General features: G+C 43.4%; 1 protein-coding gene across 2 annotated transcripts in view; it reads right to left on the minus strand.

Annotated features, from left to right (window-relative positions):
- Positions 1–602: 602 nt before the first annotated feature.
- Positions 603–15,297, minus strand: part of LOC134932305 (TRPM8 channel-associated factor homolog) — an 88,421-nt gene continuing 73,726 nt past the window's right edge. For both annotated transcript variants that reach the window (XM_063926620.1, XM_063926619.1), the window contains 4 exons: positions 8,853–9,066; positions 4,253–4,489; positions 3,739–4,076; positions 603–1,692 (listed from right to left, as the gene is read on the minus strand). In XM_063926620.1, the coding sequence (XP_063782690.1) occupies positions 1,441–1,692; positions 3,739–4,076; positions 4,253–4,489; positions 8,853–9,066 (1,041 nt within the window). In that variant the 3' untranslated portion in view covers positions 603–1,440. The remainder of the gene's footprint in view (positions 1,693–3,738; positions 4,077–4,252; positions 4,490–8,852; positions 9,067–15,297) is intronic.

The following is a 15,297-nucleotide window of genomic DNA, read 5'->3' on the forward strand; positions in this document are numbered from 1 at the left end:
TGAAGCATGCACAGATGTCTTCCCCCTCTTTAAATACAAGTGTCTCATTTACCCTTTAGCCTTAGTGCGGCTATGTTCAGTAATGTCTATGCCTGTACTTTTGAATTTTTCAGATAACCCAGCATGGGTGCATAGAATACACTACTACGTGTATATTCTGCCCCTTCCTAGTCCACGCTGATATACAGGTGACATACTTGTGATTCTAGACAAAGTACCATATTATATATCCCTTAATAGGGTCACCCAATATATGTTATGCCAGCTCCCTGCAAGCTACAGTCCTGTTAAAGAATAAAGTCACCCAAAGTGAAAAATATTCGTTTAGGGTGAAGATCAATAAATTAATAGAAAAAACAAAACTGCATTTCGGTGTCAGATCCCTGGTGGCTATCTTCTAACCACTCTGCCTGCTGGCCACTGTCTCTCTCCCTATGAACACGTGTACGTTTTTATCACACGTATAATTTTAAGGACTCCTAACTTAGAACCAAAGGAACACAATCCTCATTAAATAAAAAACTACTTATTTATGCATAATAAAACTATTATTATGATGTGAAGAACCATAAGCTATAGACAAGGTATCTTCAGTATTTTTTTTCTCATAAAATGTTCTTTATTGAAGCATAAACATAGGTCATAGTGTAGATACAGTGTTGAAGCATCACAGAGGTTACATAAACAATTAAATGTCAAGATTTGGCAAGCAGGTATATAAAGAATGGAAATAAAAAACAATTGTACATTTCTATCACGAGTACTTACTGTAAATCCACAGGAACAGAATCCTCACCAAATAATATAACTACTTCTTTATGCATAGTAAAACTATTATTATAGGGGGTAATTCAGACCTGATCACTGGGCAGTGATTTTTGTAGCCCTGCGATCGGATAGTGGCCGCCTACATGGGGAGTGTATTTTAGCTGTGCAAGTGTGCGATCGCATGTGTAGCAGAGCTGCACAAACTGATTTTCTGTTCAGTCTCTACACAGCCTAGAACTTATCCGCTGTGATCACTTCAGCCTGTCCGGGACCGGATTTGATGTCAGACACCCTCCCTTCCAACGCCAGGACACGCCTGCATTTTTCCAGACACTCCTTAAAAACAGTCAGTTGCCTCCCACAAACGCCCTCTTCCTGTCAATCTGCTTGCGATCGCCCGATGCGTTTGGAGTTTTTGCACCATCCAGTCGATGACCGTTGATACCTGTTGCTGCAGTCCATTGCACCTGCGCATTGCAGTGCATACACATGCGCAGTTCAGATCTGATCGCAGGCTGGGAGAAAACGCAGCCTAGCGATCAGGAACTGAATCAGCCCCATTATGTGAAGAACCATAAGCTATAGACAAAGTATCTTCAGTATTTTGATAAATGGCAGATTTCACTAAAGCGCAATAACAGGTGAATGTATAAATTGCTATAATTCATGTTTTTACATTGATTTAACATACATCTTCATGGGATTTTCCTCCCATATGGGCAATGTGGACAGTTTGTTGCTGGTAGTCTCCTCAAGCGGCCACCCCCAGGCCTGGAAGAATGGGGCCAGGTTCTTATTGACAGCTTGAGAGAACTTCTCTGCCCAAAGATTCATCTTATCCTTTTTGTTATTGCTGACATTTGACAATGTCTGGTAATCAGAGAAAAGGAGTTTGAAGGGATCCCAGCCAAAGGCCTCTTGTAACTAAAAAACAAATAAGATACACCATTATACTGGATATACGTACATGTTACAAATGCCGGCACACATTGATGATGTGAAACAAGTACATGGAGATATTGTATTGATGTGACAGATGTTTGATCTTGCAGATGAGAGGTAGAAGTGTTTATTCCAACATTTTACAAACTATTACAGTATAAAAGCACTGAAACATTACAGCACAGACACTTTTCTGTATGCTCAAATGCTGGAAATATTTTCATTTGATGAAAAAACACTTGCTGGCTATCATTTTCAACAATTAATAAAACGTGCAAAAATAATCTAATATTTGACACCTTTTAAAAATAAACTTTGCTTATGGCCACTAACGGCCTTTTATATGGTTCTGCTATTTCAGTTGTCACTTTTTTGGGGATCCAGGATTGTTTTCCCACTTATTGATGCACTTTTCCCAGGTTGCATTTGTAGAAAAGTCATGTAACCTTGCCATTTACTGATGTGTCCTCTTACATCCTTGATGCAATCACGCTAAACAACCTTTCAAATTGCACCATGACGTGGCGGGACTCGGTTGTGCTGAGCGTGCTTTTGTGATTTTTCTTTCTGTGAAAATGCGTCTTAGATACAATGTAATACAATAGGACACACAGGCCAGCTTCTGTTGATTAAAATGATATGCAGCATGACTATGTTGTGTGTGTGACTGCGACTGCATTTGCATATAAAATGTGCATCCTATTGCATTATATTGTGTCTAAGACGCATTGGTGTGGGGAAAAAATAGCAAAAAGAGACGCTCGGCGCTACCAAGTTATATGTAACGCGACTTATAGCGCACAGAACAAGGATGTAAGAGGACACATCTGTACCACAAATTGCCATTTCTAACTGGATCTCGCATTTCTCGTGTATGCACATTCATGCAATGTTCTGTAGGCGAGTTTCATGAACGAAACTCACTTTCTCAAACTCACACCTAATTGGATTACCACCATAAACTGAATATAAATCACCAAGTGCTACTTATTCTTTATAGACACAATATAAGAAAAAAAAAGGGGGAAAAAACAAATTGAGCTTATTCAGTAGTAGATGCTGAATTAAAAAGGAAGTTGTCGCAGTGAGTGAGAGAGGTTGGTAACATTCTGAGGATGGGATGGTTAATGAATGAAAATTGTGAAATTGGTATATGGAGAACAATGATAAATGTATGTTAATGACGCAGAATAAGGGGCTAATGATTGATAGAGGATGAGAGTTCCTTTTAAAATGATGATGAGTGTGGATTAATGAGTAATGGGGCTAAAAGGGGATAATGGAGAATGATTACGAGGATAATGAAAGAGAATTTGTGGTGAAGGATGATGGAATAAGGATTTATGGATAAATGCTCATCTTGAAAGAAAAAACGTATTCACACCTTATTGAAAGCTGCTGTGCATGCCTCTGACTTGGTTGCACAATAACTGCAACACAGTTACATTCCATAGAAGATTCTGTATGCTGTGTTAAACCATATATAATAATGATATCCAGGTGCTTGATGTGTCAGCATTACGGAATAGCTGCACAGACCAGCAGCATGCATCCATCTACTCACTGGAAATGTGCTTGGTGGAAGGGCTTGGAAGGCTGCAATAATCCAATTGACACAATGGCCAACACCCCATTTTACCAATACTATAAACTAGCTCATACTAGTCTTGGATCTTTCATAGTTTTAAATGGGTTGATGAATAGACGAACGGGCACTTGTTTGCAGAATATATTGCTTCAATTCTCATTGTGCTACAAATATGTGCCCATACAAGTGAGGGTGATACAGAATCGGTTGCATTTCAGTTGCACCTACACTTACGACAGTAGAGGCGGAATGGGTTATAACAGGGCTTTCTCATGTAGGCAAATGTCAGCGAGTGTTGTTCACACAAATGAAGACTATGGAGACCTAATCTAGCCAACCTCATTCTAGAGTAAGAGTAACACTGATAACATATCATTGGTCATGAATAGGACAGTGCGTTCTTGGGTAGGTGTTATTCTGTGGATTACTTTCTGTCATACCTGAAGATAAGTCTCAAGAGCAGTCCATACATTCCATTCTTCCAATTTAGCTCCATTCTTCAAATAATTCTTGATACAAGCATCTCTCTCTTTGGGATTTAAGGATGGGTGAGCTTTATCCCTTGGGATTCCAAACACTGTTTCATGTACATATACAGACCATAGGTTGCATGTGGCTTCTGTGGTGTTAGGAGGAAATTCCCACACATGCTGTTGTTGATTGTGTCCAAGTTCATGTACAGGCCCCCAAATTCCATCTGTCTTTATATTCTGAAGGTCTGTTATTTTGTTTGCTGACTCTAGATGACACATGATTGGATATCCAGCATGCATCCAACCTGTAGAAATAGAGATAAGCCATACATTAACAATTATATGACAGATGGTAGAAACAATGAACACTGTGTTTCTACATGTAGCATAATTAACCAGAAAGCATATTAAGACATGTAATTTACTAAGAATGCCATGATGTCTGATCTTAATGTTTTACAAATAAACTTCTGCCTCTTACCAGCTGAGATCTGCACATCTGTCACAATTCTTTCAGGGCGCAGACATTTAGGAATCATTGCAAGGTCAACTATTGCCATCATAATATTATCCCACTGAGATAACAGCTCTTCTGGATTCTCTAATGTGCGGATTACATCAGAGGGGACAGTGATGATAATGTTTTCCGTTATTAGCTCAGCCCAAGGTGCAGGAAAATTACGAATTGTTTTCACCCAGGATGAAAGGTTAGTCTGGCCTGTTGAAAAATCAGATGAACTGTATTTTATAATTTACACTGGAGGTTTGTTATCAGTGAAAATTATACTAATTGGTTGTTGAGACAGTAAAATATTGGGGCCTTGAAACCTTCATGATTATATGAAAACATAAAGCCTCAGGCAGGGCAGGGAACATAGAAGGAATAATTGTGACTGCTATAAGAAATGTTGACTGCTCTTATAATTTGACAGACCTTCACCTGTCCTCGACTTCATTTTGGCATTTAAAATGCAAATATAATTTTGTTGTCTAATATACAAAGATAAGCCCATCCTGGTGTCTAGTTTACAAAGCAGAGACCATTCTTGAGACTAGCATACAAAGCAGAGCCCATTCTGGTGTCTAGTTTACAAAGCAGGGACCATTCTTGAATCTAGTATACAAAGCATGGACCATTTTGGTATCTAGTATACAGAGCAGGGACCATACTGGGTACAAGTGTACAAAGCAGATCCCATTCAGGTGTCTAGTATACAGCGCAGGAACCATTCTGGTGTCTAGTATACAAAGCAGAGACCATACTTGTGTCTAGTATACAAAGCAAAAAAAAAAAAAGGGCACATGATGGTGTCTAGTATACAAAACAGGGACCAATCTAATGTCTAGTATGCAAAGCAAAGACCCTCCTGGTGTCTAGTATACAAAGCAGAGACCATTTTGGTGTGGTGTCTAATATAAAAAATCAGAGGTAAATCCGGTGTCTAGTATACAAAGCAGGCCATAAAATCCCAAATAATGTAAAACAGTAAAACAGTATACAAAGAAGAGGACTTTCGAGAGAGAGAGAGAGATAGAGAGATATGGGAGGAAGAGATAGATATGGAGGAAGAGACGAAGAGAGAATGAGATGGGAGGAAGAGAGAAAGAGAGACAGAAATAGGATGAAGAGGTAAATACTGTAGGCACGGGAAATAGATATGGGAAAGAGATATGGGAAAGAGATATGGGAAAGAGATATGAGAGATATGAGTAAAAGGGGGAAATTGGAGGAAGAGTGAAGTTGGGTAGAGGGATGTGATTTTGCTTCAAGTTGTGAAAAATACTGTACAAAAAGTAGTTTTGCTGATCTTTATATCCTTTAGTTCTTGGATATTCCGTGAGCAGAGTGCAAACAAAGCAGATGAATACAGTGATGAGATATATATGAGGGGTAAGGAATAAGTTACTGGATGCACACAAATGGCTAAATGTAATACAGTAGTCTCTGATATCTGGTGGTACAGGAATTTTGTGCCAGTCTGTCCGTTTTTTTTAAAGCATCATTTACAAGGCAAAAAAAAAGGTTGCTTTTGCATTGTAAATAATTGCTGCTTTAAAAAAACGGGCAGACTCGCACAAAATTTCCGCACCTCCAGAACTTGGAGGCTATTACATTTAGTTAATAGTATTATATTTACTGTACAAACAAAGTGAACATCACAAGTGTTAGCCAGGGGAGTCTATGCAAAGTTGCATGCGCTCAAACCACTTGGTGAAGCAGCTGGAGCAGTCAAAAGCAGGTATGTTTTCTACATGCTGGATGAAGGTCTCCACTGCATCTTCCGAATCCCTCGTATCTTGCACTTGATTTGTGGGAACACTAATTCAGAGGTGGCCAGGTCTGGACTGTTCGGCAGATGACCAAGCTCCCGGATGCGTTCAGGTGCCAGAAAATCCACCACTTTCCTAGACTTATGGGCAAATGAATTGTCATGATGGAGTAGGGCACCACAAGAGAGTGTTCTTGGAAGGAGACTGGAAATGACTTCCAGCACTTGCGGCAGGCATTAGTTGGTGTACCAATCCACAGTGATGGTATGCTGCTGCACAAGTGGTATGGTATCTACTTGACCAGCCTTGGCCACAAAAACAGACAGCATCCGCTTAGCCACATTGCACTCATGTTGGAACTTCTGTGGCGGTGCACCACCAACTGGGATCCACTGGGCGGACTGTCGTTTGCAGTCTTTGGCCTCGCCACTCACAAAAAATGGGAGGAGACCATTCAATACAATGAGAGGGAGCTGGGGGGAAGAAGTAGAGATGGGGAGGAGAGGTAAATACCGCCCACAAGGAGAGAACTAATCTGCCACATTATCCAACTAACATGTAACGTAAGATAAGCTACATGACGGAGGAGGAGGGGTAACTGACTTACAAAAGAAAATAAAAGTAAAATGTAAATTATTACTAGTCTTTATTTCACATTTCTGAATAGAATACTGTACAGTAGTGAGCTGGGGAAGAAAACGATGGACTGAAAGAATGTAGGCGAGTCAGTGGGGTTGCTGTGTATTGAAGAGAATTATGGGGGGGTGTTGGAGAGAAACTTAATTGGAAAGACCACATGCACTGTAGGGATATTATTATTATTTATATGGTATCTCCAATTACGCAGCACTGTACAAAGAATATTTGTCAGATCAGCTCCTACCTCATTGGAGCTTACACTATAAATTCCCCATCACACACCTGTATTCAGATGATAGGTTCACATGCAGTTGGAGATAAACATGATTGGAAAGACCATTATTGTGGTCAACATGGTCAAAAGGTCAACAGGTTCAAATGGTCGACATGACAATGGTCAACTCAGCCTATAACAAACATGAGTTTGTTTGTTTGTTTTTTACTTTCATTTTTTTTTACTTTTTCATACTTACCATCCACGTGGACTATGATTGGGAATAGTAACCTGTGCCGAGTGCAGTGGTAGCAGAGTGAGGCATCTTGCCCGAAGCATGTGCAAGTGAAGCGAGCCATGCAAGGGACCGCGATACACTAAATGGGGTTCCATGTGCTCCAAGGTAAAATGTGACACCAAAAACATGAAAAACTCAAGTCGACCTTTTCATGTGTCAACCATTTTCATGTTTACCTTTTGACCCTGTCTTCCATGTCGACCTTGTGCATGTCAACCATTTGGTGTCGACCGACTTTTTGACTGTTGACCTATTATACCATAACCACACACACTAGGGTACATTTTATTCAGCAGCCAGTTAACTACCAGGATGTTTAGGACTGGAGGACAAACTTGGAAAAACCTGAAAGAAAGCAACACAAATACTGTGAAAACATACAAAGTCCACATAAATAATGCTATGGTCAGGAGTCAAACTCATGACCCCAATGCTGTGAGGCCTTTTACTGTGATACATTTTGCACTGTACTTGCTGTTCTGTAATTGACCTTCATATGTGACTGATCCAGAAAGTGACCATAAGTTAAGGTAGCAAAGGCCCTCATTCCGAGTTGTTCGCTCGCTAGCTGCTTTTAGCAGCATTGCACACGCTAGGCCGCCGCCCTCTGGGAGTGTATCTTAGCATAGCAGAATAGCGAACGAAAGATTAGCAGAATTGCTACAAAATATTTTCTTGCAGTTTCTGAGTAGCTCCAGACCTACTCCTAGATAGCCATCAGCTCGGTCCGTTTAATTCCTGGTTTGATGTCACAAACATGCCCTGCGTTCAGCCAGCCACTCCCCCGTTTCCCCAGCCACTCCTGCGTTTTCGTCTGGCACGCCTGCGTTTTTTTAGCACACTCCCGGAAAACGCTCAGTTACCACCCAGAAACGCCCCTATCCTGTCAATCACTCACCAATCAGCAGTGCGACTGAAAAGTGCTGCAGAATCAACAGCAAAACTGCTAAGTTTTTAGTTAGATAACTAAGCACATGCGGGCTGCGTACCATGGCCCTCATTCCGAGTTGATCGGTCGCAATGCGAATGTAGCAGAGTTACACACGCTAAGCCGCCGCCTACTGGGAGTGTATCTTAGCATCTTAAAAGTGCGACCGAAGTAATCGCAATATTGCGATCACAAACCTCGTAGCAGTTTTAGAGTAGCTTCAGACTTACTCTGCCTGTGCGATCAGTTCAGTGCTTGTCGTTCCTGGTTGACGTCATAAACACACCCAGCGTTCGCCCAGACACTCCCCCGTTTCTCCGGCCACTCCTGCGTTTTTTCCGGAAACGGTAGCGTTTTCAGCCACACGCCCCTAAAACGCCGTGTTTCCGCCCAGTAACACCCATTTCCTGTCAATCACATTACGATCGCCGGAGCGATGAAAAAGCCGTGAGTAAAAATACTATCTTCATAGCAATGTTACTTGGCGCAGTCACAGTGCGAAAATTGCGCATGCGCACTAAGCGGAATTTCACTGCGATGCGATGAAAAATACCGAGCGAACAACTCGGAATGAGGGCCCATGTGCATGCGTATTTAGCAACAAATCGCAGCATAGCGAAAATCGTCAACGAGCGAACAACACGGAATGAACACCAATATTACATAGCATAGGTTAATAAAGGGTAACTTTCCTCCTTACCTGCAAACTTTAGCTTGAGCTAACAACTCACCTTTTATAAAGGTTGGAGCCAGCTCTCCTCCATAGACTTCAACTGGAACAATACCTAGTTGGCTTTTCCCTTTGACAATAACATACAGAAGTCCTCCCCAGATACTGGATATCACAACCTTCTCACAAAGAACATTCTTTCTACGAACAACCACTGGGGCACGGGACAAAGTCTCAGCTGCACTCAGATCATCTGACTGACAGCCAACCTGGACCTGTAATAACACCAAGCAGATGACAATTTAATTACCTACAGCAGTTAGCTAAATTATAATCAATGCTCATCAATTTACAGTAAGTGAATATTTGCTAATAAAGTGCATATGTGCAATTTGTTAGGAAACTGACCAAGCAGATACTTGCTTTTATTGACACATGACATCCTGATGTCACATCAGCTGGCGCGGTCACCAGCACAGGGAAGTACAGCACCGCCCAGAGCTTCCTCAGCCTGTCAGTAACTATTGGGTAAATGTCTGATGTGGCGATATGGGGGCGAAGTGGTATAAGCGCACGTTATATGCGCTACACTGCTTCTCCCCCATGTATGATGGCTGCGGTGCGGCCACAGTGACAGGGGCACCCCTGTCCATATCAGCTATCTAAAAGAGCTAATCTTTCACTCCCCCGGTTCGGCAGACAAGATGATCTTACATCTAGCTGATGCCCCTTTCTGCTCCGCCTCGGTAGTGTGCGCTGTACCTGTATATCACTTATGAGTGCCTGATGGTTGTTACCTGAACCAGCACTAGATGGCCCTCTTTGTTGTAACTAATTGTGGATTCAGAGCTGTGGCTGATAGTACTATGGGGGTAATTCCAAGTTGATCGCAGCAGGAATTTTTTTAGCCGTTGGACAAAACCATGTGCACTGCAGGGGAGGCAGATATAACATGTGCAGAGAGAGTTAGATTTGGGTGGGTTATATTGTTTCTGTGCAGGGTAAATACTGGCTGCTTTATTTTTACACTGCAAGTTAGATTTCAGTTTGAACACACCACACCCAAATCTAACTCTCTCTGCACATGTTATATCTGCCTCCCCTGCAGTGCACATGGTTTTGCCCAACTGCTAAAAAATTTCCTGCTGCGATCAACTTGGAATTACCCCCTAAGGTTTTGCATAAAGTGAAACATTAATGTTCTTGTTTGCAAACTGTTTCATTTTGCATTGACTACATTACCAATAACAGTATTACTGATTGAGCACTGATATCAGTGATAGCGTAGACTGTGTTTTACTAAAATTCGCCATTGGACTATTACTTTCAGGGTCTGATGCAGAGGAGCACGCTATTGCAACTGTGACTTTTTTATGCAGCACGACAGCATCTGTATGCTAATGCTGCAGTTGATGGTCTTCCTACTGAGATGCCCAGCGACTGCTGTGCTAATCTGCCATGGTGTGCACAAAGTTACACTATCAGTCACCGTACTGAACATTGTACCAGCCATATGGAGGCGCAGAATGCCCGGCTGATCATGGACTCTTGTGCCAGTGCAACTTTGGCCAAAAATGCAGTCGTTGACCTCGACATGCATGCATCTGGCTAGCAACTCCCCTGTTACCTCCCACCAGGGCCGGCTCCAGGCATGTCCAATAGAGCGGCTGAACAGGGAGCCACACTTTTTGGGTGTCGCTAGCTCTGGCTGCCATATTGAAGCCTGGAGCCGTCCTTACAGCAGCAGCACTGCAGTGTCCGTCTCCTAGCAGAGACGTGCACTGCATGCACAGCCCGGCCCCTGTGTAAACCCCCCTCCCCGCTAACCGGCGGTGGCCCGTGAGCCAATCAGAGCTCGCAGTTTGGCAGCTGAGGCTCCTGATTGGCTGATGGACCACGAGCTTTGATTGGCTTGCGGACCGGCGCCTAGTTGAAGCTACACACCGCCGCGGCTGCTGGAGACTGAGGGCTAGGAGAGGCGCAGCACATACAGGAGCAGCACCAGCAGCAGCCTCAACCTACCCACCCTTCACAACTACAGACGCACGGTGAGCAGCACGGGGGGGGGGATATCAGGCACTGTGTAATGATATGTGTATCTGGCACTGGGGACATGTCTGGCACTGGGGACATGTCTGGCACTGGGAGCATATCTGGCACTATGGGGACATGTGTATATGGCATTGGGGGCATATCTTGCACTGTGGGGACATGTGTATCTGGCACAGGGTTCATATTTGGCACTATGGGGACATGTGTATCTGGCACTGGGGGCATATCTGGCACTATGGGGACATATGGATCTGGCTCTGGGGGACATGTTGGGGGGCATATCATGTTTATCTGGAACTGCAGGGGGCATATCATGTGTATCTGGCACTACTGGGGGGCATGGCATGTGTATCTGACACTGCTGCGTGGCATATCATGTGTATCTGGCACTGCTGCGGGGCATATCATGTGTATCTGGCACTGCTGCGGCGCATATCATGTGTATCTGGCAGTGCTGTGGGGCATGTCTTGTCTGTCTGGCAGTGCTGGGGGGCATGTCGTGTCTATCTGGCAGTGCTGGGGGGCATGCTGTGTCTATTTGGCAGTGCTGGGGGCATGTTGTGTCTATCTGGTAGTGCTGGGGGGCATATCATGTGTATCTGGCACTGCACTACTGGGGTCATTATGTGAATCTGGTACTATACTGGAGACATGGGCCCTCATTCCGAGTTGATCGGTCGCAAGGCGAATTTAGCAGAGTTACACACGCTAAGCCGCCGCCTACTGGGAGTGAATCTTAGCTTCTTAAAATTGCGACCGATGTATTCGCAATATTGCGATTACTAACTACTTAGCAGTTTCAGAGTAGCTCCAGACTTACTCTGCCTGTGCGATCAGTTCAGTGCTTGTCGTTCCTGGTTGACGTCACAAACACACCCAGCGTTCGCCCAGGCACTCCCACCGTTTCACCGGCCACTCCTGCGTTTTTTCCGGAAACGGTAGCGTTTTCAGCCACACGCCCCTGAAACGCCGTGTTTCCGCCCAGTAACACCCATTTCCTGTCAATCACATTACGATCGCCGGAGCGAAGAAAAAGCCGTGAGTAAAAATACTTTCTTCATAGTAAAGTTACTTGGCGCAGTCGCAGTGCGAACATTGCGCATGCGTACTAAGCGGATTTTCACTGCGATGCGATGAAAAATACCGAGCGAACAACTCGGAATGAGGGCCATTATGTGGCTGTTATGTGTAAGGCTGCTAATTGTGAGTGTAGAGGGAATGTAAAAAGATATTTATTTATAGTTTGATAATATGAAGTTGCGAGGCCACACCCACTTTTCCAGGAGTGTGCGTGCTTCGAAATCTTCTCGCTCAGGGTGCTAGTAGGCCTGGAGCCAGCCCTGCTTCCTTAAACACCCACTGACATTGCCTCTCTCTGTGTGCAATTCATTCTGCGTCTCCTGGTGGTAACCATCAGAACACATGCGCAGTGCAACTTAGATACATGCACAGACTTAAACCATTGGCAACTTGTGTGCAACATCGACACTGCATCCACCTCTGAAACAGGATTGTAATGTACTAAAATTGCACATAGGATCGCAGGGGTATTAATTAGCTGTTGCAATACTGATATCTGTAGTATAACTGATCTGATATATCCAGTATTATTATCATTGACAGCCAGAGCCGGCCCTAGGCATAGGCAAACCAAGCAAATGCCTAAGACATTTGCTATGCCTAGTGGCACCAGCAGCATCTGCTGATTAATATGATATGTGGCATGCCTATGGCCCTCATTCCATGTTGATCGCTCGCTGCCATTTTTCACAGCGCAGCGATCAAGTGAAAAAGCAGCAATTGTGCGCATGCACATGGTACGCAGCGCGCCTGCGTTAAGTACTTTCACACAAAACTTTGTTCTTTTACCCAAGCTCGAGCAATGTTTTTCAGTCGCTCGAGTGTTCGTAGTATGATTGACAGACAGTGGGTGTTTCTGGGAGGCAACTCGCCGTTTTCAGGGAGTGTGCTAAAAAACGCAGGCGTGCCAGGCAAAATGTAGGAGTGGCTGGAAAAACGGGGGAGTGGCTGACCGAACGCAGGGCGTGTTTGTGACGTCAAACCAGGAACTAGACAGACTGCATTCATCGCAAGATAGGAGTAGGTCTGGAGCTACTCAGAAACGTCATGAAATTTTTCACGCACAGTTCTGCTAATCTTTCGTTCGCACTTCTGCTAAGCTAAGATACACTCCCAGAGGGCGGCGGCCTAGCGTTTGCACTGCTGCTAAAAGCAGCTAGCGAACGATCAACTCGGAATGAGGGCCTATATTCTGTGTGTAGCATTTCATATGCAGACACAGCCTCAGTTGCACACAGAATATAGGCATGCCGCATATCATTTTAAACTGCTTGTGTATCCTAGGCACATAGCAATGCAAATAAGATGCATTTTCATCAAAAAAAGGCGCTCAACGTTAGCAGAGCTGCCAGCTGACCCACGCCAGGCATCTCCTGCTGTATGGTGAATTGAGGCAAGATTTATGAGGATACATCTGTATCCACACAGAGGCAGAGGTCACAGTGTAAACGGCCGTGTGAGTGCTGTGTGTAAGTGGGTTGGTTGTGCAATAGTATTCGGCATATGTGTAAGGGGCATTATGCGTGTCATGTGTATTAATGCATTAATAATGTACGGCATATGTTTAAGGGGTACTATGTCTGTCATGTGTATAAGGGCATTAATAATGTGCGGCATATGTGTAAGGAGCACTATGTGTGTCATTATGTGTATAAGCACATTAATGATGTACAGTATATGTGTAAGGGACATTATGTGCACTAATAATTGCAGCATATATGTAAGGTACATTATGTGTATAAGGGCATTAATAAAGGTTGGCATAATGTGTAAGGTGCATTTTGTTTATAAGGACATTAATAATTTGTGTTATATGTGTAAGGGGCATTACTGTGTGGTGTTATATGTATAAAGGTATTCTGATGTGTGGCATTATGTGTATAAGGTGCTCTACTGTGTGGTGTTACTGTACGTATAGAAAGGGCACTACTGTGCGGTCTAATGTGAATAAAGAGCAATATGGTGTGGTGTAATGTAAATAAGGAGCAATTCAGTGTAATAATAAAGTTGCAGTACTGTGTAGCGTAATTTCAATTGGGGGTACTATTACGTGGCCATGCCCCTTGCCAGCAAAAACACACCCCTTTTTGGGTGCACTGTTCCTATTTAAAATATAGGTAGTAGGAACACCAAAAAAAGGACTTCTATGGGTGAGGGGTGATGGTGCATGGGAAAGGGTTGCAGGGTCATAGGCTGAACTAGCGGTGGTGCTAGGGGGCACCAGCCAAAATCTTGCCTAGGGCATCATATTGGTTAGGGCCAGCTCTGTTGACAGCGATGGAACTCAGTTGTTGACTGTTGTGGACTAAGATGGACAGCACAAGTTTACCTAGAACAGAATTCTACTGTAACAAAGAGACTGTTCAATATTATTACATCTTTCTATGCACAGATTTTCATAAGTACAGTATATACTCATCTAATATGGATACCTTCCTATACATAAGTTATTGCATGCACTACAAAAAATTATAATGGGCAAAAATACATGTAAAGACAAAATACACGTCCAGCTGTAGTATAAGGACTAATATTAGTCCCACTTTAGTTCGTGGACGGAAGGTGCACCTGTCGTTGGGGCCCTTTATTTGTAATCCTCTATCACCGTATGTGGGTAGATTTCAATTGACTTCTGTATTCATTCACCTATAATACCCAGTAACTGAAGGGAAGGGGATATCTCGGTGAGGCTAGACCCCGGATTGCAGTTTTATACTTTCATGGAAATCACTTGCCTAGGCATATAGATGCCAACTCCAACGAACCTTAAGCACTTTGTACTCCTGGTTCTGCTACTAGCGTCAGCAAGTTCTATCCCCTACCCAAGTGAGGTCAACAGTAGTTCGTTATGCTCCGTGAAGCAACCACTCCTCTACAAGGATAACTCTATGTTTTGAGTGGAGAAATCATATATTAATGAAGCAGCGTGCCTATACAGTTGGGTCGCACCCACGAGACAACATAGACAGGACTGTGGGCAGGAACCTTTCATATAGTTTTATTCCTCTAGGAATGTAGATGGGGAGTGGTTTTGGGTATAAATGTGGTCTGCTCCTCTTCCGTTACCTCAGCAGACTACTTACTGTAATCCATATTGACCCTCCTCCTACTACTAGGTCCTCTTCGATTTTTGTCAGGAGATGGCCGCTACGATACAGTAGCAATATCAACAACTCTAGAGGATATACAGTCTACCCTTGGCATGGATATATTTCCTCAGTGTTCCTTAGATCCTATAGGCCCTCTGACAAATAGATGGGAAATATTCACCTCGGACTAACTAGGGACACTAGCCCCTTTGTGGGTATTACAATCTTATAAATTTGTGTCAAATCTTTCCACCATGAGTGTGTTATAATGCTAGTCAGTAAGGG

Source organism: Pseudophryne corroboree, chromosome 6, assembly GCF_028390025.1.
Source record: "Pseudophryne corroboree isolate aPseCor3 chromosome 6, aPseCor3.hap2, whole genome shotgun sequence".
Classification (NCBI taxonomy): Eukaryota; Metazoa; Chordata; class Amphibia; order Anura; family Myobatrachidae; genus Pseudophryne; species Pseudophryne corroboree.